The 22,217-nt window shown below is 42.2% G+C and overlaps 1 protein-coding gene across 1 annotated transcript; it reads left to right on the top strand.

Annotated features, from left to right (window-relative positions):
- Nucleotides 1–2,204: 2,204 nt before the first annotated feature.
- Nucleotides 2,205–19,336, top strand: umodl1 (uromodulin-like 1; the record flags this gene model as incomplete). Its single annotated transcript, XM_080749357.1, has 13 exons — nucleotides 2,205–2,277; nucleotides 2,495–2,737; nucleotides 4,400–4,524; nucleotides 4,836–5,022; nucleotides 6,287–6,459; nucleotides 8,556–8,733; nucleotides 8,914–9,026; nucleotides 9,359–9,572; nucleotides 10,081–10,478; nucleotides 10,988–11,145; nucleotides 12,526–12,762; nucleotides 12,927–13,080; nucleotides 19,313–19,336. The coding sequence occupies 13 exons, from the start codon at nucleotides 2,205–2,207 to the stop codon at nucleotides 19,334–19,336; spliced, it is 2,277 nt and encodes a 758-aa protein (XP_080605483.1).
- Between the last annotated feature and the right edge of the window lie 2,881 nt (nucleotides 19,337–22,217).

The following is a 22,217-nucleotide window of genomic DNA, read 5'->3' as shown; positions in this document are numbered from 1 at the left end:
AATGGAACAGAAAGTATCAGAGCCGTGTTCATAGGTGAAGGAAGCAAACTAAAGTGGTGGTGCGAAGCAATACGTGATGCGCGTGGATCTGACAATGGGTATAATGAGTACATCAGAGCAGGAGTAAATTTGCTTGCATCATCTAATTGCATTCTGACTTGCATCATTCTTGCATCATTCCCGACTTTAATCATTCCCGACTGTCTAGTAATAATAATTATAATAGTGCATATATCACAATGATAATAAAGTTTACATTGAGGAAAGCCTTTAAGGAAACAGCACAGGAAGGAAGACACAGGAGGATGTTTTCAGGAGGGACCCAAACTTTGAACTTGAATAGAAAATGGGGGTGGAGCTGAAGTCAAGGCTAATAGGTCTGCCTCCCTTCATGCCTCGGTGCTTCAAAACATAATTAGTTTTCACTGATGACAGAAGCCACTTAACCAGGCTCATTTCACAGCACATTAGAATACAAGAGTAATCAACCAGGTTTGAGACTTAAATGAGATTAACATCAGGGAATACCATAAAGTCTATCATATAAATACACGCAATAAAGCATACATGGAAAGCACATATCCTAAGTGCTTTCCCATTAGGAAAAATATTATTTTTCGAATGTAAAACATAACAATGCACCTTAACAGCAAGATGTCATAATGTCTTCATCTGCACTGCAATTATAATGAGATAATAATGATAATGAGAGTGTGGAGAGGAGAATGTCATGTACAGAGTAAAGTTCTCAGTGCTAATTTTACTCTGATAGTGTACAAACCAGTAAGACTCCCTAATCGGGAGATAAGCGACCGTAGGTCACTTATCTCCACAAATAGGGCAAAAATTTGTTTTTCCAAAAACTTCCGGATCCATGTTGATGACATGAGTGTAGACATACTGTGTAGTGATTTCCGTGATTTGAGGGCCAAAACTGTAGGAGCAGTGGCCAAAAATGTGTTTTAAAAATCGGCCTGTAGGTGGCGCTAGAAGAGGGCCATGTGAGAAATGAGGGGTGGGGTGTCCGCGTTGCCTTGGCGGACGATTAGGTACCGGCCCCGGCTCTCCCGGACGCTCCTAGCCCGAGTTACAGCATTTTATGTGAGCTGCAGTGGCAGGGGGTCCTCCACTGGGGGCGCCACCACTTTTGCATCCGTTCTGGAGCACCAGGAGTGGGTGGTCCCCGGGAATTCCCCGTGAGCAGCCCCGTTGGGGTGGTCATTTGGTAATTTTTGCACATTTGGTATTTTTTTTACACCTGGGGGTCCCCCAGGGACCTGGGGGTCCCTGGAACTCTGGGGGTCCTTGGAGGTTGTAGTTTGGCAGGCAAGGAGTTTGTGTGTAAATTTTGGCATGGATCGGGCCAACGGTGGCCGAGATATGAGCAGGGCAAAAGTGTGACGTGTGAGGTGTGACGGACTGACTGACGGACGGACGCACGGACACCTCGAGCAGCTTTCTGTAGTAAGTGCGACCTACGGTCGCAATAAACCTGAAAGAGTCTATTTGTACACTCTCACAGTTAAATTAACACTCACGGTTTAGTGTGCACCTGATGCTAATAGCGTAGACAGACAGTAGAGATCCTAACAAGCACTGCCATGGTTACAAGTATGGCAACCAAGTCTTCAGGGAGAGTGAACTTAACTCATCCCTGCTCAGATTTTACCTCCTCTCACGTCACAAACATGTTTACCACCGTTGACACAGCCATGACTCAAATTGTAACTTCCTGTTGCCAAACATATATGCCCTCTGTTCTATAATCTACAAGTATATTGCCTTACTATGCTGTTGTGTTAGAAGAAAATACAGCACACAGCGCACATTATTTATTATGGTGCTTGTAGATCTACTATTTTCGGGAAGTTTGGTGTAGATGGAAAAAAGGTGGGGCCATAGTATAGATCGTCTCTGTAAAAAACGAAAACACACACATACTGTACCTGTCGTGTGATTCTATATTAGACAATGTATTGAGCTCTACTTCCATCTAAAGCACCTGTATACAGGCTTCTTCATTGCCTTATCCTCTCGCTGCTATGAGACAGTGGTAGCTAGGGGAGGAGGAGAATGAGAGCACCATAGAGGATTCAACAGGTACAGTACATTCTGTGTATAGTTTCCAAAACCTCAAGCAGGAATATGCATGTACTGTACAATGTGAACGTACAATGCACTACGGAGAGTCTTATCTTTACAAAATGAGGTGGACACTCTCTTGTGTGGCTGTGGTCCTTTTGGACCTCTGTAGAGGACACAACATTCTATTTGAAGGTAGGCCTCTGGATAGATGTCCGTTTAAGATGACATGTGGATAGTTATAATGGCTATTTATGTACTGTATATGATGTTTTGCTTATCTTTCTATTCACATGCATATTAATTTAGTTTAGTTAATGTCTTCATGGATTAGTTAGCTATTACAATTGCTATAGACTGAACCTAGAAAACTAGACCAGACATTCTTTGATAAAATACTGTTCTGTTCTAGGATATGAGTTGTCTAGGACTGGCTATCATCTATGTGCCGGCAATGAAACAAGGATAGTGAGTTCCCTAGTGACACATAGAGTGCCCTACTCTGTGAGAAGACCCTGTGGTGGGTGGTTGCCATGGAAGACATGTGAAGTTACACTTTATAAAATGATCTCTCAGACTGAGTACAAGACGGTCACTGAAGAGGTTAAAAGATGCTGTGATGGCTTTGAGCAAGTCACCAGCTACTGTGCTCGACGTGAGTGTTTTAAACCGAGTGCATGAACATAATAGTTTTACACTAACACAGACCCATATGTATGTGTATTTTTTTATTTTTGGAGCTGTGTGAAGCACAGGCTCCCTATACGTGGCCGTGTGGGTCTGTGTGTGTGTCTGTATGTAGCCTGAACTTCCTAAACTTCGGCACGCTACTAGTCCCACAGTTTTGCCACCACACACTCGCGCCATATGTCAAATCGACCGGCTTACTCGGGAATGGTGGGCTAGTAACTTGCTAAGAGAAAGGTTCAATAGTTTAATTGATATTAATTTATTAGTGAATTAATTTTTCCCATTGACTTATAATGGGAATCGCAAAAACTCACATTCAATTATTTGTCTCTCGCAAACCATAGGGGCTACAGTTTCAAGACTTGGAGAGGAGGTTCATAATGATTTCAAGGATTAAATAAAAAATAATTGTGTCATTTGGCCTCATGGTGGCGCTATAACAGCCCAGTTTACGTTTTGGCCTATAACTGTTGAACCGTAGGTCGGAAAATTAAAATTATTTTTACCCTGGATTCCCTGGGTCAAGACGCATCTCCCGATATAGGCCACGCCCATTTGCGCCAGGATAGATTTTCCGCCATTTTGAATTTTCTCCAAAACACACTTTTTGTTCCTTTTCCTACATATTTTCTTCAAATGTCTTAAAAACCGGTACACATGATCTATGAACCTATGCAATGAACATACTCAAGGGATATTGCGATAGTCCATTCCGTTCGTTCGTAACGGGCTTCCAAAGTTAGCGGGAGGGGCCCGTTTTGCAAACAATAGCCATAAATCACAAACAAAAGGTCCAGTCAACACTGAATTTCAACCACAGGTCGGGGGTGGCATACTCAACGAATCCCCAAAAGCATTTCCACTCTGCCTCATGGTGGCGCTATAACGGCCTACTTGTCTCGTAACTCTTGAACCGTAGGTCGAAAAATTAAAATTATTTTTCCCCTGGATTCCTTGGGTCAAGACGCATCTCCCCATATAGGCCACGCCCATTTGCGTCAGGATAGATTTTCCGCCATCTTGAATTTTCTCCAAAACACACTTTTTGCTCCTTTTCCTACATATTTTCGTCAAATGTCACAAAAATCGGTACACATGATCCTGGGTGACCAGAGAGGTGCCGTTGAGTCTAGCCTGCCCTGAGCATCAACTGCAATACACACACACACACACACACACACACACACACACACACACACACACACACACACACAGCTCCACTTCACACGGGTGTGATTTTTATTGTATGAATGATAAGAGTTAAAGCAATCACTGTAATGATAGCAGTCATGGTGACAAGAACACCAAATAGGAACTCAGGGACTGTACTCCTCCTAGGAACATCTCTGTGATAACTGTTGGCCTGCTTTATGTCTTTTGAATAAAGCTCTGAACAGAAGTATGGAATACACTGCAAAGCCAGGGTCATGCTCCAACACTGAACCTTTGCCGTCCAGTTACGAAGACTGTGAGTCTGATCTAGACTGTCCAGGATGGCAAAAATGTTGCCAGAAATCACGCGTCTCTAACTGCTATGACCCTTCAAGTTAGTATCCATTCAAATTGGCTGTTGGTATTTCTTTCCTCATTGGGCCAAGCTAAATGCCGTCCCTGATGTCTTTTTCAGGATTGTCGTACTATTCGAGGAATGGTGGATGGCGCTTCAATGTGACCGTTACAGTGAAGACAGACTTCCAGAAACTTTCAATGGAGCGAGGGCTCTTGAACCACACACGATTGCTGCACGCAATGGTATATTAGTTAGTGCTACTACCACTAATAATAATAGTAGCCTAATTATTATAATACTAATAATAATTATGATGGGGGGAGGGGGGATAGGGGAAGGGGTTCTCATTCTCATAATACAGTATATGCTCCCTAATGTGATGTACGCAACCTGAGACTGTTTACTCGCCCTTGGGTTCTATTTAATTGAAAACCTGAATAAAAAGATTTGAAAAGAAATAATAATTCTGGTGACACAACAATAACGATAATCGGGCACAGATGCTTTGAAAATTGTTTAAGTGGTATCCGTCCTTATGTTGTTCCTCTATCAGCTGACAGGAGCGATGGACTCCTCTGATGTCTCTGTTCACTACATCAGCTCATGGCCTGTGGATCACTTCAGAACAGCCTCCACGCTCCTGATTCAATCTAACAGCACACTTTCACTGTCCAACACCAAGTCAAAGTTGCGTCCTCTCCTCAGGAACATAGAGGAAATTATATCTATAATGGTGGAAGGTGAGGTGACTGTTTGATTGACTGTTTGATTTCCATACGCTTCTGTAGATAGCTGGTCCTTTTTTAGAAAGAGAGGTTTTGTAGCTGTTTTTGACTCATGTTGCAGAGAACATATTCAGGAAAAATGACTCAGTCGCACCACAGTGACAGTTTCCCACTGCTGCATGTCTTTTTTTCTTCTTCTTTTTTTTGGCAGTTCTCCGTGATGTGTTTCCTGCAACAGTGGAAACTAATCATCATTTCACAATGCACATTGCCATGCACATGCACACAAAAGATATCAATTGTTCCACACAAGTTCAAGTGCAAGTACACACACACACACACACACACACACACACACACACACACACACAAACACACGCACGCACGCATGCACACACACGCACACACACTTTAAAAGCCAAACCAAACCATTTTTTCTGTTTCTTATCTCTATATACAATTTGAAACTGACAGAACGGTGCATTCGACACACAGACGACCCAAAGCAGTCCAATTGGCTAGGACTGATCACGTGGCACACGTGCCGACGTCCTCACGTCACACCAGCGCCATACGTGCTGACGTAGAGTCAACGCCAGGCTAACAGTTAGCTAAACAAATGATGTACTCACGTTTGCATAGTCAATAGCACTACTGTCCACATTCCAGTACATTCCATCACTTAGGCACGAGTCCCGATCACATTAACATAATCTTCATGTATGTACATCCCATTACAGCAACGTAACGTTACTCTTTTTAATTCGCGGAGTTCTTCACCGGAAGTGCGTCCGGCCGTCAAATATGTCCGACCGGAAACGTGCTGCGGCACAATAGTTCCGCCACAATAGTTCCCCCCCCCAAAAATTTTTTTTTTTTTTTTTTTTTACTTTTTTCTTTTTTCAAAAAACATTTTTTTTTCAAAAAACTTTTTTTTTTTCAAAAAACTTTTTTTTTTTTTAAACTTTTTTTTTAGCCATATGAGCTTTTCACGTTAACAACGAGGCGAGGGGGCGTAGATGTGAGCGGCGCATAGCGCCGCGAACCTCTAGTACAGTACATCTGTCATAAAGTTTGACATGTACTTTTCATGTTTTTAATGCCATTACCTTTTATTTATTACTTTTGTTTATTGCAATTTTAATTGTTACATTGTCTTAATTGTGTTCATTGTTTAGCACTTGTGTGTTGTGCTCTAGTCTAATATATATAGTCAGCTCTAGTCTAAAGTAACATGGTGTATATAAGAAAATCGATTATGTCTTAACTTTCAATGCAGATGTGGACGAGTGTGCAGTCATTAGTCTGCGTAACTGCTCCCCTCAAGCCATTTGTAACAACACAGTGGGCTCCTACTACTGCGCCTGTCTGCAAGGATACATGGACGCTGATCCAAGCCACATTGGAGCACATTGTCAAGGTCAAATTGTGTGCCTGTATGCGAGTATGCAAGTGTGTGTGTGTGTGTGTGTGTGTGTGTGTGTGTGTGTGTGTGTGTGTGTGTGTGTGTGTGTGTGTGTGTGTGTGTGTGTGTGTGTTTTAAAAACTTTATGGGGGGCAAACGTCACCACAAAGATAGTAAAACTAGAGGAAATTAGCCTTGTGGGGTCAAAGGTCTGGTGTTGTAGTATCAGACATTTAGGGTCTTGGATTTAGGGTTAGGGTGATGGGGTTAATATTAGGGTCAAATCAGGTCATAGTGTGAAGTTTAGAACAGGGTTAATCATTCATTAGTCAACAAATAAAAGTATGTATGTGATACACGCAGCTTTCTTTGTTACAGAGCCAAACTGCAAGGTACCGAAGTTAAATACAAAAATGAAGGCTTGCAAAGCTTTATGAATGCTCCAAAGACATCGTATTTTAAGAACTATGAGGGATTGAAACATTGTTATCACAATAACATTTCTTCGTAGCATTCAGCAAAAGATGCAAGCCTTCAGTTTTGAAAAGACAGTGCCAAGAAGAACATAAATGTGACACATTGAAGTCGACTTCTCAAGCCTAACTAGTACAATGAAGTATATACAGTATATAGGCAGATCTACAAGCACACAATCTAGTGCTTGTAGATTGTGTGCTTGTAGATCTCGCAGAGTGAGGCGTTGTGTACTTGTAGATCTTCCTTGCCGAGGATAATGACATGAAGTAAATGATGAACTTTGGCCTTTCTCTTTTTCCAGTTATACCGCATGAGACCACCACCATCTCCAGACAGTCCCCTGCACCCTCCACTACTGTCACGATGCCCACCTCTATTCCAGCTATACAACCAACCTCCCATGTTACATACGACCCTACAGAAAGTAGCACCACAGATCCTGAGCTGGTCCAAGAAGGGTTTATAGCTGTGTCTATAGCTCTGAATACTATGAACACTGGTAGTACTCAGAATAGTATGAATGCTGGTAGTATTCAGAGCACTATGAACACTGGTAATACTCAGACTACTATGGATGCTGGTAGTACTCAGAGTTTCACTCAGAGTACTAATGCTGGTGACTATTATTCATCAAATACTCAACAGCAGAGGAGTGCTGCACCTTATACTCACAATGTACCCACATGCTGTAAGTATTATTTATGTACATGCATGTATGTACAGTACTGTATGTATACAGGTATATGATGTACTTTGTTTCTGTGTGTGTGTGTGTGTGTGTGTGTGTGTGTGTGTGTGTGTGTGTGTGTGTGTGTGTGTGTGTGTGTGTGTGTGCGTGCGTGCGTGCGTGCGTGCGTGCGTGCGTGCGTGCGTGCGTGCGTGCGTGCGTGCGTGCGTGCGTGCGTGTGTAGATATTTTTATATTATAACATACTGTGCGTGTATTTTTTTAATTTTCTTAAAGTATACTGATTGACAACACCAAACTTTTACATTATAACAATGCAACCACACCTCACAAGCAAATTATTGTTTGAATTCCACAATTGAGTGCTTAAAAGTGCTCAGATAAGGGTAAAAAATTAATCATAAAATGTATATACTGTATATTTAAACAGAAGTACATTTTCCTCCCTGAGTCTTTAGATGCACGTTTTAATCTAATTTAGACTAGAATAATAATTAGCCTAGTGGATATCATGCATTGCTTTGGGTCCTAATCCTAAAGCAATCTCTCCTAAACTTTAGTACAATAAATGTTCAGAAAAGCATAGAAATCTGACCAGTCAGTTTGTCAGAGCAACTGACTAACTTCTAAGTAACAAGCTCAGTGACCTTGTGGTTAAAGTGTCCACCCTGAGACTGGAAGGTTAGAGTTCAATCCCCAGCCTTGTCATGTCAAAGACCTCGGAACAGTCGACACTACCTAAACATAACCTAAGTAAAACTATGCCTAAACCTACGTTTGGTTCCCAAAGTTACTTAGTTACTTAAATTCCAAGTGTACTTCTGTCTGAGATATTATATATTCCTTTACTGTTTGCCTTTTCCACCCCCCACCCCCTGTCCTCCGCCATCACCTTCCAGCTCCTCCATATCTCTCCAACTTGCAGTCCTCAAACGTCAGTGGCACATCTTTTTCTGTGACCTGGTCCGGGCCACTTCAGAGCAACCAAACCTACTTGGTTGTTCTGAGACGGGACTCAGAGGTCATTAGTCAGTGGCAGACCGATCAGACCTCCTGGGAGGTGAGAGGACTGCAACCGGCGGTGTCGTACAATGTCACTGTAATCCCTCTTGCCTGTGGAAGTCAAGGGAAAGGTAGCCATGCGTTTGTCAAGACAGGTAAGATCTTTGCACCGTTTAACTGAAAGCTGATCGCTAAAGTCAAACACACAACCCTGGAAATAATAGAAGCTTTATATTGGGCAGCACATTCTCACATGTGAATTATACTGAAGAGTTAAGACAGTGATCTGCAGTTGAAATTGAATATTTATTACACTGTAAATGTTTTCTTCACAGCTGCCCTGACCCTTGAAGCAACCGCTCGACTCACCAACATTCATTTTACCAATGAACTGCTGAACTCCAGCAGTGAATCCTACCGAAACCTCACAACGACTATTAAGCAAGAGGTAGCCTACGCACGTTAGAAGGGCAATTCCTTTTCTATGCTCATTGAATCAACATGTAATGCTTAATTTAGATAGACCTATGTGATGCTTTGTGAGCTTATAGATTGGATGTTTTCTGGTGAGCATGAAGGCATGTAGCTCTACAAATGAAGTCACTTCTACTATAACTGTGCAACTGCGACACAATTTATAGTATAGTAGAAGGCAAATGTTGTTGATGCTGTGTATTAGGAAATCCATGTATCTTTGTATATTCCTTCCTCCATCCACTTCCATTCTGACTGATTCTGATTGGTGATTCTTTTTTATTTTTTATTTTTTTGTCATGTCAGATTTACCAGTCTCTCTCTGAAGACATAAAGGCAATGGTTGACTCTGGTGAGGTTAGAATTGAGATCATGAGCTTGTCACAAGGCAGTGTGGTGGTGAACTTCACCATCATCTTCAACACTGACATCGATATGGACAATGTGTCCACAGCTGTGATATCCTCCCTGAAAAACAGCTCAGTATACACGGTAGATGAAAACAGTATAAGTGTAAATGGTACGTATATCTCTCAACTATTCTTTCTGTGATAGTGGCTTTTGGAATCTTTTTCACTCAGAATCAGAATCAACTTATATTTATCTTTAGGGTCACTGTAAAGAAGTGGTTGGAATTATTTTTGACAGTATGATTCATTCCTCTGACAGATTTGGATGAGTGTACCAGAGGACAACATGACTGCTCCCAATGGGCCACATGCGAAAACATCAGAGGCTCCTATAACTGTTTCTGTCAGGATGGTCTTACCGACCTCAACCTTGCCCAGCCCGGACGAGAATGTCAAGGTAGTCTTACCTCTGTAATGGACATTTAGTCAGCTCGATTTATTTTGTAGGGTTTTAATTACACAGGGTATAAGACCACCTCAGGTGTTCATATTGTGTAATGAAAATAATTACAAATACATTTTGTGTAACCTGAGTATGTTTTTTTCCTTGTTGGACAGCTATCACGACAACACTTGAGACATCCACACAAATGCTAACAACCTCAACCATGTTTCCAGTTAGTGCCACAGCTTTCTCTCAAATGCCAGCCCCAACCATCCTCACAACACCCCCATCATCAGAGCCCACAACCACGCAGGCTGAGACTACAACTACTGTCCTGGCAGTGACCACAGCCACTACCACCACAACTGTCCATATTATCACCACCACCACAGATGCCAGCGCCAGTCAGGCACCCCCTCCAGCAAGGCTGGTGGTCAACACAGACGCCATCTCAGTCCAGTGCCGAGTTACTGCCATCACTGTGTCTGTGGCCAGGGAGTTTCTGGAGAATGAGCAGATCAGTGTCAATGCCCTCTACCTTGGCTTGAAGGAGTGTGGCGTCAGTGGAGGCGATGCCACACATGTCAAGTTGACCGTGCCATGGGATGGGTGCAACACATACCGTCAGCATGTAAGCACCCAGTTTGAATCTCCTGATCCATTAAAGGGGCCCCACCATGCTTTTAAAAATATTTTATATAAATATTGGTCCATAATACGGTTTTATACAGGTTTTAGCCTAAACAACCACTCAGATTTCATGTACTGTCTGTCTCTGATTCCAAGCCATTTCAAATGCTGTCTTTGGGCTAAAATTGGAAATGAGCCCCCTTTGATATGGATTTCAAAAGAGTACCGTTCAGACACACCCATTCAGAAAATCACTGAAAAGGCAAGGGGGGGGGGGGGGGGGGGGGGGGACCAAAAACAAGACAAAAAATTAAAAATGTGAAATTTATAGTGTGGCCCCTTTAACTTTATTTGTTGATTGGTCTTTGGCAGCCAGGATACACTATACAAACGTACATAGCAAGATGAGATTAAATAATGTTCTATGTAACATTCTACAACGTATCTGTGCTTGATATAAGAAATAAGAGAAATAAGCAAAACCTTTTTGTGTTTGACTTTGAATCTCAGAATGAGAGCCACTACACTGTACGGGTAACTCTGTTCAACAGCATGGACGCACAGACTGTTGATGGCAGAGTGCTGGTCCCCAAATTAGAACTGCAGGTTCCAGTCACGTGTATCTTTCTGACAAGCATCCTTCTCTCCACAAGCAATGGATCCATGGGGTAAGCAATGCTTGGTGCCATAGTTACCATGTGTACACAGTTCTTCAGTTTTACTGACAATACTAGTGCTGCTCAGCGTTGCCAGGTGTTCAACTAATATAGGTATTAGGTAGGCTACATTTCATTCCGTTTTCAGTAATGAGCCTTTGGCAATAATCAGGAATATGTTTGGCAAGACATTCATTTTAAATGTTAAGTTAAAATTATATATATATTTTTTTAATTGTGCATGTACAGAATAAACGTAAAACAACAAGGGGTGTGTTATTGAGCCACAGTACACACAGCAGTGTGTGTATAGAGGGTATGCGAATGCATAAAGTGAATGGACAAATCGAGTGGCAATCGAGTGGCAAAGTGAGTGGAAAAGTGAGTTTAACATCGTTTAACATCGTTTAATGCAATCAGATAGGACTTTTCTGTTTGGTGTATGGGCTGTCAAGGCCAGAAAGTAGTTGTTTTGCCACTCAGTAGGCAAAACTGCATAACTTCCTGGTATGATGATGATGTCACACGCATACCCTCTATAGCATGCATTAAGTTACAAACCTCCTGTTCTGGGCAAATTCAACTTTATCCTAAATAGAAAAAGAGAGGTTGCGCATCAATAACAGGGTTTCTCAGTGGAGTGCCAGACTAAAATGTCAGTATATATAAAAAGTAGGAATTGTAAAAATCCCCAAAAGGTATAGCACATCCAAAACTTAAATCAATGGAGGACTCACGTTTCCACACGTTTCGCCTATGAGCCTTCATCAGAGCATCAACTATATCATCAACAATTATATTAAGCAATTAATATACTGTCAGGGTTCCCACGGTCATGAAATTCCTGGAAATATTTTGAAATTAGGCAAATATTTTTCCAGTACTGGAAAGGTTTTGGAATTTATCAAGGGTCCTGGAAGGTCCTGGAAAAAAAGCTATGCATTGTCTTTGGTTATTGATTTTGTTAATACCTCTGAAATGACAAATTAAACATGGGACAAATTGTCAAATATTAGAGGCAGAAATTGTGAAAATAGCCGATCTACATGCTCACAACGCCTCGCAACGCGAGGCGTTGTGAGCATGTAGATCTTTCTATAATAGAACCGTGTTATACAAAATTCCTCAACTCTTAGTGCTCGTCAGGGTCCCCAGTTAAAACATGATTATTTCGGGGGTAACGGCCTGAAAAAGTTGAGAACCACTGGCATACACTACCTGTCTTTGGGCATTGCGCATAGGAGTAAGCGACCTGTTATTGAGCTGAATTATTGTTATATAGTCCTGGAAATTGGGTTAAATATTCTGGAAATGTTTTGGAAAAGTTTTGGAAATAAACTGGTAAAAATGTGTGGGAACCCTGTATTAAGCAATTAATATACTGTGCTTCAGACATGACACGCTCACAGGAGGCGTCATGGGATCAGGAGCATTCCAGGTGACGTTGCAGCTGATGAACGGCACCACACCCCTGCCTCAGAACTACAGTCTGTCCCGTGAGGACGTGGTGGTGGTGCAAGTCAGCCTCAATACCACAGCAGAGATGATCAAAGTGGTCATCAACAACTGCTGGGCCACCCCAAACAGCAACCCTGCAGACACCACAAGATACATCTTCTTTGACAACAGGTCTGCTGATACTTACCTGAATATCTTCTGGGTTATTATGGACTGTTGAGTGAACAGGGCAAGGCTGCATTAGATATCATTACAATGTTTATATTGAATTAATGTTTTAATCTTGCATAGATTGCGTAAATAAAAAGCATCAATTGCTAATTTCTGCTTCTCAGCTGTCCAGTCCCCTACACAGTCGTTTTGGAAAATGGGAACTCCAGTACATCTCGTCTATCTGTACCGATATTCACCATTGTCAACTTGAATGTCATCTACGTGCACTGTGAGGTCCAGATCTGTGTACAGATGGGATCTGGGACTTGTGTGCCAGTAAGTACATTTACAGTTGTGCATGAATATACTGTATATCCTGCCATTCTCTGACTGATAGGCGAAGCGATGGACCACGGGTGACAAATAAAAGATGATTTAACTGCATTTGCTTACCTGTCACTAAAGTCAAATGGTTATACGTTCCACTCAGGACTGCCCTGGAAGTGCAAGAACACTGAGGCGGTCCAACACAATTGGAAGAGCTCGTGGCTCCGGTGGACCTTTATTCCGATTATCCAGTGTAAATGAAGGTACCGGTAAGTGCTCTTACTTAATGTTGAAGATTACTCTGGTTCAGTGGTTCTCAATGGTTTTCATATCAAGGCTCCAGTCCAGATGTATATGTATTTGGCTGCGGACCCCCATAAGAGAAGATTTGTGTTACATTTAAAGATTTTTCAAAAGGATTTGAAAATAGCAGATCTACAAGCGTCTCACCACTACCCGTTGTTGTTGTCTCCACCAGCCGAAGGCATGGGGGAGAGTATGTTTTCCTCTCCGTCCGTGCGTCCGTCCGTGCGTCCGTCCGTCCGTGCGTCCTCGCAGTTTGTGAGCGCCAAATCTCAGTCGCCGTTGGCCCGGTCGCTGCCAAAGTGAGCACACACATTCCCTGGATGCCAATCTAGAACCTCTGCCCTACATTTTTCAAATGGGCCTTTTCTAGCGCCAACTAGTGGCCGATGTTTGCTAAACACATTTCTGTGCACTACTGTTACAGATTTTGTCCAAAAATCCTACAAATCGGTAGGCAATATCTCGACAGTTATGTGATCGACACGGATCTGTCCGATTTTGCATATTCCATCCTGATTGGCTAAGATTGGCTTCCAAAGTTTGTGGATTGAGCCGTTTTGAACAAAATGCCTCAAATCACAAACGCAAAGTGCAATTATCATGAAATCGCGCACACACGTTCCCACTAGGCCGAGGAAGAAATGCCACTTAATTATTTTTTAATCAGCCTCATGGTGGCGCTATAACAGCCCGATTTGTGGTTTTACCTATAACTCCATCGATCAGTTTCAAACTTTGTAAGCGCACTCCCTAGAGGCTAAGGATAAACCTTTGCCCTGCATTTTTCACATCAGCCTTTTATAGCGCCACCTTTGGGCCGACTTATGTAAAACACATTTTTGGATATTACTCCATTTTTGTTATCCAAAAATCATGCAAATCGGTACACAGTATCTCTATAGTCATGTGATCAAGTCCGATCCGTCTGATATTTCATATTCCATCCTGATTGGCTAATATTAGCTTCCAAAGTTTGCAGGATTGCTCCGTTTTTGAACAAAATGCCTCAAATCATCAACGCAGCTTGCGATTACCGTGACATTTGCCACACATATTCCCACTAGGTCAAGGAACAAATGCTACCTTTTTAACATTGTCCTGTTATAGCGCCACCAGCAGGTAGACTTTAGCAAAACACATTTTTGGAACACAATGCTTGAAATCATGCATGCAGCGTCCGATTGCCATGAAAGATCTAAGGTGAAGAACATATGCCACCCTTTACATTGGCCTATTAATTATACAGTAGCACCACCAGGACGCACGGCCTGGTGGAGACCTGTGCTCGGAAGAGCACTGCTTCTAGTTTTTGAATATCCTTTTAAACTGCTGGGGACACTAAACCCCCTCAAGGACCCCTGGCGGTCCATGGAACCCACTTTGAGAACCACTGTTATTTTTGAAAACTTAAAAGGTATAGCAAATGTATGTGTAACAAAATGTAACTAGAAGCAGTGCTCTTCCGAGCACAGGTCTCCACCAGGCCACACAAATCGGCCTGTTATAGCGCCACCATGAGGCTGATTTAAAAAATGTGGGGCAGAGGTTCTGAATTAGCATCCAGGGAGTGTGTGTGCTCAGTTTGGCAGCGATCGGGCCAACGGCGCCGGAGATTAGCTGGTAACAACCAGGCCACACAAATCGGCCTGTTATAGCGCCACCATGAGGCTGATTCTAAAAATGTGGGGCAGAGGTTCTAGATTGGCACCCAGGGAGTGTGTGTGCTCAGTTTGGCAGCGATCGGGCCAACGGTGACTGAGATTAGCTGTTCACAAACTGCGAGGACGCACGGACGCACGCACGGACGGACGCACGGACGCACGGACGGACGGACGGACGGACGGACGGAGGGGAAAACATACTCTCCCTCAGCCTTCGGCTGGTGGAGACAATAAATCAGTGTCATACATATTCTGAGGAAAACCTGGAGACTGAGAGATTCAGGGTCTTATCAAAATAAGATCATTATATTGTTATGTCAAGGCCAAGACACATTTGTCTGTGTACACAGACATATTGATGACTCCTGGTAAGAGTCATTTATTTTGTTCAGTTCCTCGGTCATTGATCAGCATAAGTAAAATGTCTCTCCTGAAATATAAAATATATAAAACTAGAAGCAGTGCTCTTCCGAGCACAGGTCTCCACCAGGCCGTGCGTCCTGGTGGTGCTACTGTATAATAGGCGAATGTAAAAAGGGTGGCATATGTTCTTCACCTTAGATCTTTCATGGCAATCGGACGCTGCATGCATGATTTCAAGCATTGTGTTCCAAAAATGTGTTTTTCTAAAGTCTACCTGCTGGTGGCGCTATAACAGGACAATGTTAAAAAGGTAGCATTTGTTCCTTGACCTAGTGGGAATATGTGTGGCAAATGTCACGGTAATCGCAAGCTGCGTTGATGATTTGAGGCATTTTGTTCAAAAACGGAGCAATCCTGCAAACTTTGGAAGCTAATATTAGCCAATCAGGATGGAATGTGAAATATCAGACGGATCGGACGTGATCACATGACTATAGAGATACTGTGTACCGATTTGCATGATTTTTGGATAAAATCTCAAGGAGTAATATCCAAAAATGTGTTTTACATAAGTCAGGCCAAAGGTGGCGCTATAAAAGGCTGATGTGAAAAATGCAGGGCAAAGGTTTATCCTTAGCCTCTAGGGAGTGCGCTTACAAAGTTTGAAACTGATCGGTGGAGTTATAGGTAAAACCACAAATCGGGCTGTTATAGCGCCACCATGAGGCTGATTAAAAAAAAATTAAGTGGCATTTCTTCCTCGGCCTAGTGGGGAACGTGTGTGCGCGATTTCATGATAATTGCACTTTGCGTTTGTGATTTGAGGCATTTTGTTCAAAACGGCTCAATCCCACAAACTTTGGAAGCCAATCTTAGCCAATCAGGATGGAATATGCAAAATCGGACAGATCCGTGTCGATCACATGACTGTCGAGATATTGCCTACCGATTTGTAGGATTTTTGGACAAAATCTGTAAGAGTAGTGCACAGAAATGTGTTTAGCAAACATCGGCCACTAGTTGGCGCTAGAAAAGGCCCATTTGAAAAATTTAGGGCAGAGGTTCTAGATTGGCATCCAGGGAATGTGTGTGCTCACTTTGGCAGCGACCGGGCCAACGGTGACTGAGATTTGGCGCTCACAAACTGCGAGGACGCACGGACGCACGGACGCACGGACGCACGGACGGACGGACGGACGGACGCACGGACACACGGACGGAGGGGAAAACATACTCTCCCTCAGCCTTCGGCTGGTGGAGACAATGAAATGTATAATGTATACCACCTTCACCACATGTTTATGACATTATATGTTGTTGCAGATTCAATTGAAGATGGACTGAATACTCTTCATCTGGTGGGTTTCTGCATTCTGGGCGTAGGTTTAGCTCTCTGCTTTATTGTTGGTTTAATTTGCTTCCACTACCAAAGGAACCGTGTTGGACACTACAATTTCAATCTCAATCCCAGACAAGACAATAACTTCTCTTACATTAACTTTAACACTAATACTTAGGAGTTCTGAATGCAAAAAAGAAAAAAAGAAAAAAAAGGAGTTCTGAATGCAATCTAACAAAGGAAATTAGAAAAGAAAGTAGGTTCAATGTGCTACCGATAAACTGTGTGATAACGATGAACAAATATGGAGAGCATGTTTTCAGTGTGTTGCTGCTATTAACATACAACTAGTGGGATGTTGCCAAGAAGAGCAACATTATTTTTTTTACAATTTACAATTTAGCAGACAATCTTAATCCAGAGCGATTTACAATAAGCAAGGACAACACAAGGTAATACATCAAATGCATATAAATAGTAAGGATCATAGCCTTAGGTAAACCAAGAGGCATCAGTCTAACAGTAGAATATCTGTACAATAATCTGTACGTTGAAACTACAGTATAGCCTACACACTATAGGATGCTAGGTCAACTACTGACCTGGCATCAGTCTACATAACATGATATCTAATTACATTTTAGCCTTTGCATAAGCCTGCTAGGCAGGGGCGTCATGAAGGGGTAGGAAAGTGGGACTGAGTTACTGGGGCCCAAGGTGGAGGGGCCCTAATAACTTTATCTATTGAAAAATAGCAGATATACAAGCTCACAGTGCGGCTGCGAGCTTGTATATCTGCTATTTTTGAAAAGTTGTGAAAATGTGTGAAAATCTTTGAATGTATTTTTTAAGCGAACATTTCGAACTCAAATTTAGCTTCTGGGGGTCCCTGGAACTAAATATTTTGAGATCGGGGTCCGTGGCCAAATACATATCATCTTGGGGGTCTTTGACATATAGGTTTCTTGCACACATTTTCACGATTTTTCAAAAATAGCAGATATACAAGCTCGCAGTGCCGCGCTGTGAGCTTATATATCTGCTATTTTCAATAGTTAACATTCATGGGGGGCCCGCAGTGAATCCTTGTACCCAGGGCCCAGAATTTGGTGTGACGCCCCTGCTGCTAGGTCGTTGAGGCTAGGGCAAGCACTATGGGCTAAGGTGGAGTCTGAAGAGGTGAGACTTAAGATTACGGCGCAAGTTTGGGTGTGAGTCTGCAGTTCTAATTGCACTGGGGACAGGGGAGTTCATTCTGATGTTTGGGAGCCAGATGGGAGAAGAGTCTGGGACGTGTGGAGCGTTGTCTTGTCCCGGTTTTTATAAACTTAATATGATGATATATATTTAATGATATTAAAATCTCCCTTACAAGGTTAGCCCTGTGTTCCATGGTGGACAATTTCGTGAACTGTATAAAGACTGCAAGTGTATAGATTGTTTGTAAAAAGGGTTGTACTAACATGTTTTTATTTTTATTGTATTTATCTTTGGTTAATTCTTAAGCGCACAAGTCTTATGGCAAGAATGTATTGATTTTCCAATCAGTAAACCGATGGTAGACCTATGCATGGTCATTATGTATAATACATCTTTAATAGACATATAAATAAACCAATGGTCCAGCATAAATACTATGCATTTGCTGCACACATGAAAATGTAAATGCTGTATTTTGTTTAATCTACATTTTAACTTATGTTCTAAAATTAAATACAATTAAATTAAACCAGTTTATTGTCATCATATGGAGCAGAGCTTCGACAAGCAGTGTCTCAAGGCAGTAAAACAAGACATCACTAATAGCTCACACTAGAAATAAGCTGTTGTCAGAAAGTCATGGAAGAAGACTAGAATCAAAAGTGGAATGCAGTTTAAAATGCACAATAGGGTGTTACTCTTTTGCGTACTTGCACATCACTAGTGATCTGCAAAGTGATGTGATTTATGTAAAGTAGTACAAACTATTTGTATTACTTTACATAAATTATAGTCTATCAATCAACAATAAGCCTACAAAATAAAATAACAGAACACAACACAATATCACTTTATTCTCTTTTAGCTGTTTTAATATATAATATAGGCTACTACATGTTTATACTCAGCAAACAAATATTGTACTCAGCTGTGTATATAAGCCGTAGTCTATAAATTAATAGCCTACCGTCAGTCTGAATTTTCATGTTTTTAATTTTTAACACTTGGGGGCGCTGCTGCTCCAGTGTTCATAAAAGAATACCCATTCTACACAAGATGGCTTCCTGCATTCCTGCATCGATAGGGATGCTAAAGATTTTTTCAGAGGACAATGCGTAATAATGATTCGACATTAGAGTCTGTCTCTGTGGAAGGACAAAAAAAGGCATAGGCCTACGTTTATCCACGTGACTTCTGCTGAGCAGAATGGCCTAATGATGTTTCCGTAATCCCTGTTGGTGAGCACAAAGTCACGAATAAAACACGGTGCTGGGTTAAGACCCTTGACCTTAATTGTAACACATCTCTGACAAGTGACACGCCTTGCTGGGGACCGACCACGTGATAAACTCGATACCCTCTGATTCTAAAGGTGGTCTCTGGAGACCTGTGGTAGTGGTTGGTGGTGGGGGTGTTACCATCTGGACAGCTACAGTAGCTCCACCCCTAAATTAACCATTCAGTCTCCTCCGTTTCTATAGCAACGACCATGCGCAACCTCTATTTGCTGAAGGGAAGGATGGAGAGAAATGACAGGCCGTAGTAAAGTGCAATGCAACAGTGATCACTGATCAGGAAGTTAAAAGTAAAAACACCACCATGTTCATTAAAAAAATGTATTTTAGGGTTCTGCCTGCATGGCTACATTAACCAAATCTGTTGAAATGTTGGCTGACTACCAGATGAAATGTTGAAAATAACACTTAGGGCCTATAAGAGATCCTCAAATCATCCTTTCAGTTTAGCCATGTCATGATATCTACAGTGTAGCTTACTGAGGGATAAATCTGCTTTGATTGCATTGGATACACCTCTGTCCTACAGGAATTAAAAAACAAGCTTATCTTGTTTGGGGGGCAGGCGATTGCTTATTTATAATTCATCAAGGGAGGGGCAAAGATGATGGTGCACTGCACCTCTCCACATACTAGTAAGACGCCTCAGGGCGACATGCGACCCTGCCAATAATGGCCATCTGGCCAGTGATGTATATCGGACCATTTATTCAAATATGGAGATCCATGTACTATATATAGTACATCCCTTTTATGCCCTTACACAGAGATCTCTGTCTGAACCAGCCACACAGATATGGGCTGTCTTCATCCATACAGTATATGGGCATTCCCATAAGAAGTCCTGTTAGATGTGGGCTTAATATTGATGACATCAGGGATCTATATGGGCATAAAAGGGATTCTGTTAGAGTGGTTCCCATGGCATCACAACATACAATATCTTTTATGCCCATACATGGAGATCCCTATCTGAACCAGCCACACAGATATGGGCCATGTCTTGGCCATCTGGCCAGTGATATATATCGATGACATCAGGGATCTTCATATATGGGGCATAAAAGGGATTCTGGGGAATATCCATTTATGGACTTTTACATAGGTCACCTGTGATATCACCTGTGATGTTACAGTGATGTGCCAAGGGAACCACAATGGCAGGCGTGACCTTCAGAGATACACAGATACAGGGACAAGATGTGCCTCAGGGCTGTATTAACCATTGGGCCGGTGGGGCCGTTGCCAGGGGCCCTTGGCTCTCAGGGGCCCTTGGGGGAACTGGCCCGCGTGGTCATTGACAATTTACAAAAATTAAATGTATATTTTAATCAAAAATCTAATGTGTGGGCCCCTCCTCTGTTGTCTACAGGTGCTTTCTTGGTCCACAGATGATCATCATGGCTTAAAATCCAAGCTGGATAGTGTGCGTCGGGAGGGAGGAGGGGTTACGGTGGGGAGTGGGGGGGGGCCCTAAAAAAATTATCGGCCAGGGGCCCTCGCGGGGGTTAATCCGTCCATGTGTGCCTGACATCACAGTGACATCAGAGCATGATGTCAGAGGGGCAAACCCATAGACCATAAAAATGTGTACAAGTCCGTCTACATGCGGACAAGCTGTGACATTTCTCATGGTAAACTGCAACCTTCAGGCGCAAAAAATACAGAGATATAGATGTAAAGGAAGTAATGATTCCCATACAAAACCACAGGGATTAGACAGTGAAGTGGAAATCTGTGGAATAGTAATCCCCCCCTTCAATAAGTCCAGCAATCAATAGGGCAGTGCAGATGAACCACATCCAATGTAATTTGATATTTCTGTCAAAACAACCCCTACTCACGTCCATTTTTTCAGGTCAGGAGGACTCATCCATCACACCTTTTAGTCACTGTATTACTGGTTTCAGACTGGCCTCAACTCACACAAGCTTGCATTATTATTCTTCCTCTCCTTTCACTGTAGAGTAGGCAAGTGTTCAAGTGCTTTTATAACATAATTACCCCAAAATGATAATGGTTCTCATCATTTTAATGGGACTGTGTATGTATTCACTGGTTATTTTTAACAGGACTTCATATGGGAATGCCCATATATGGAGGCCACATCGGCCACATACCACACTAACAGAATCCATATACCGGTATGGCCAAGACAGATGGCCAAGACAGCCCATATCTGTGTAGCTGGTTCTACAGACATGGATCTCCATATATGGGCATAAAAGGGATTGTATGTATGATGTCAGATGTCATAGACGTCATAGGACTTTCACATAACGAATAACTGAGTAAGCATGTTTCGGTCTCACAGCATATCTCCATATACAGTACATGGATCTCCATATATGGGTAACTAGTCTGTTATACATCACTGGCCAGATGGCCAAGACATGGCGCGACCTCGCCCTTTAGATTAATGAATACCTGTTGTACTGTTTCCTGCTCAGAATTGGTCCTTAGAATCATTTGTTGGCAATTGCAGATTTATTTGAATTAATATGATTATTTTATATGAACAGCTGTTTGATTTGCTTTGTGAGTAAGTGCTTGAGTTAAAAAAAAGGATAGATGAATTATTAAGGGCAGGAAAGGTAAAGGACATGCGTCACAGGTCTCCTATCAGAAACAAACTGGGGGCGTTGCAATTAATATGTAGTTGATACGCTATCCATTCACCCCGGCCTTGAGGTTTGAATTGTCGGTGAGTATTTCTCACTGAAAGGCCGTGGCTGATTAGGTGATCCCCTCCTTCCATCCCACTCCCACATGAACAATTAGCTGGTTACCAAGCATCATAAACCAAAACAACACATATGTTGTTTCATGGCTTCTGAGGGTTGTTAGCCATCCTGGAAAATAGTCCCGCTTCAAAGGGAATAGCATAGTAGACTAGAACTATCTGCTTCTTCTATGGAACATGATGGGAATATTAGAAGGAGAACATGCAAAAAATGCACGTCCATTCAACAACAGCAACAA

Source organism: Nannobrachium achirus (assembly GCF_963921795.1).
Source record: "Nannobrachium achirus genome assembly, chromosome: 19".
NCBI lineage: Eukaryota > Metazoa > Chordata > Actinopteri > Myctophiformes > Myctophidae > Nannobrachium > Nannobrachium achirus.
Note: the sequence above shows the minus strand (reverse complement) of the source record. Positions and strands in the feature narration are given on the sequence as shown.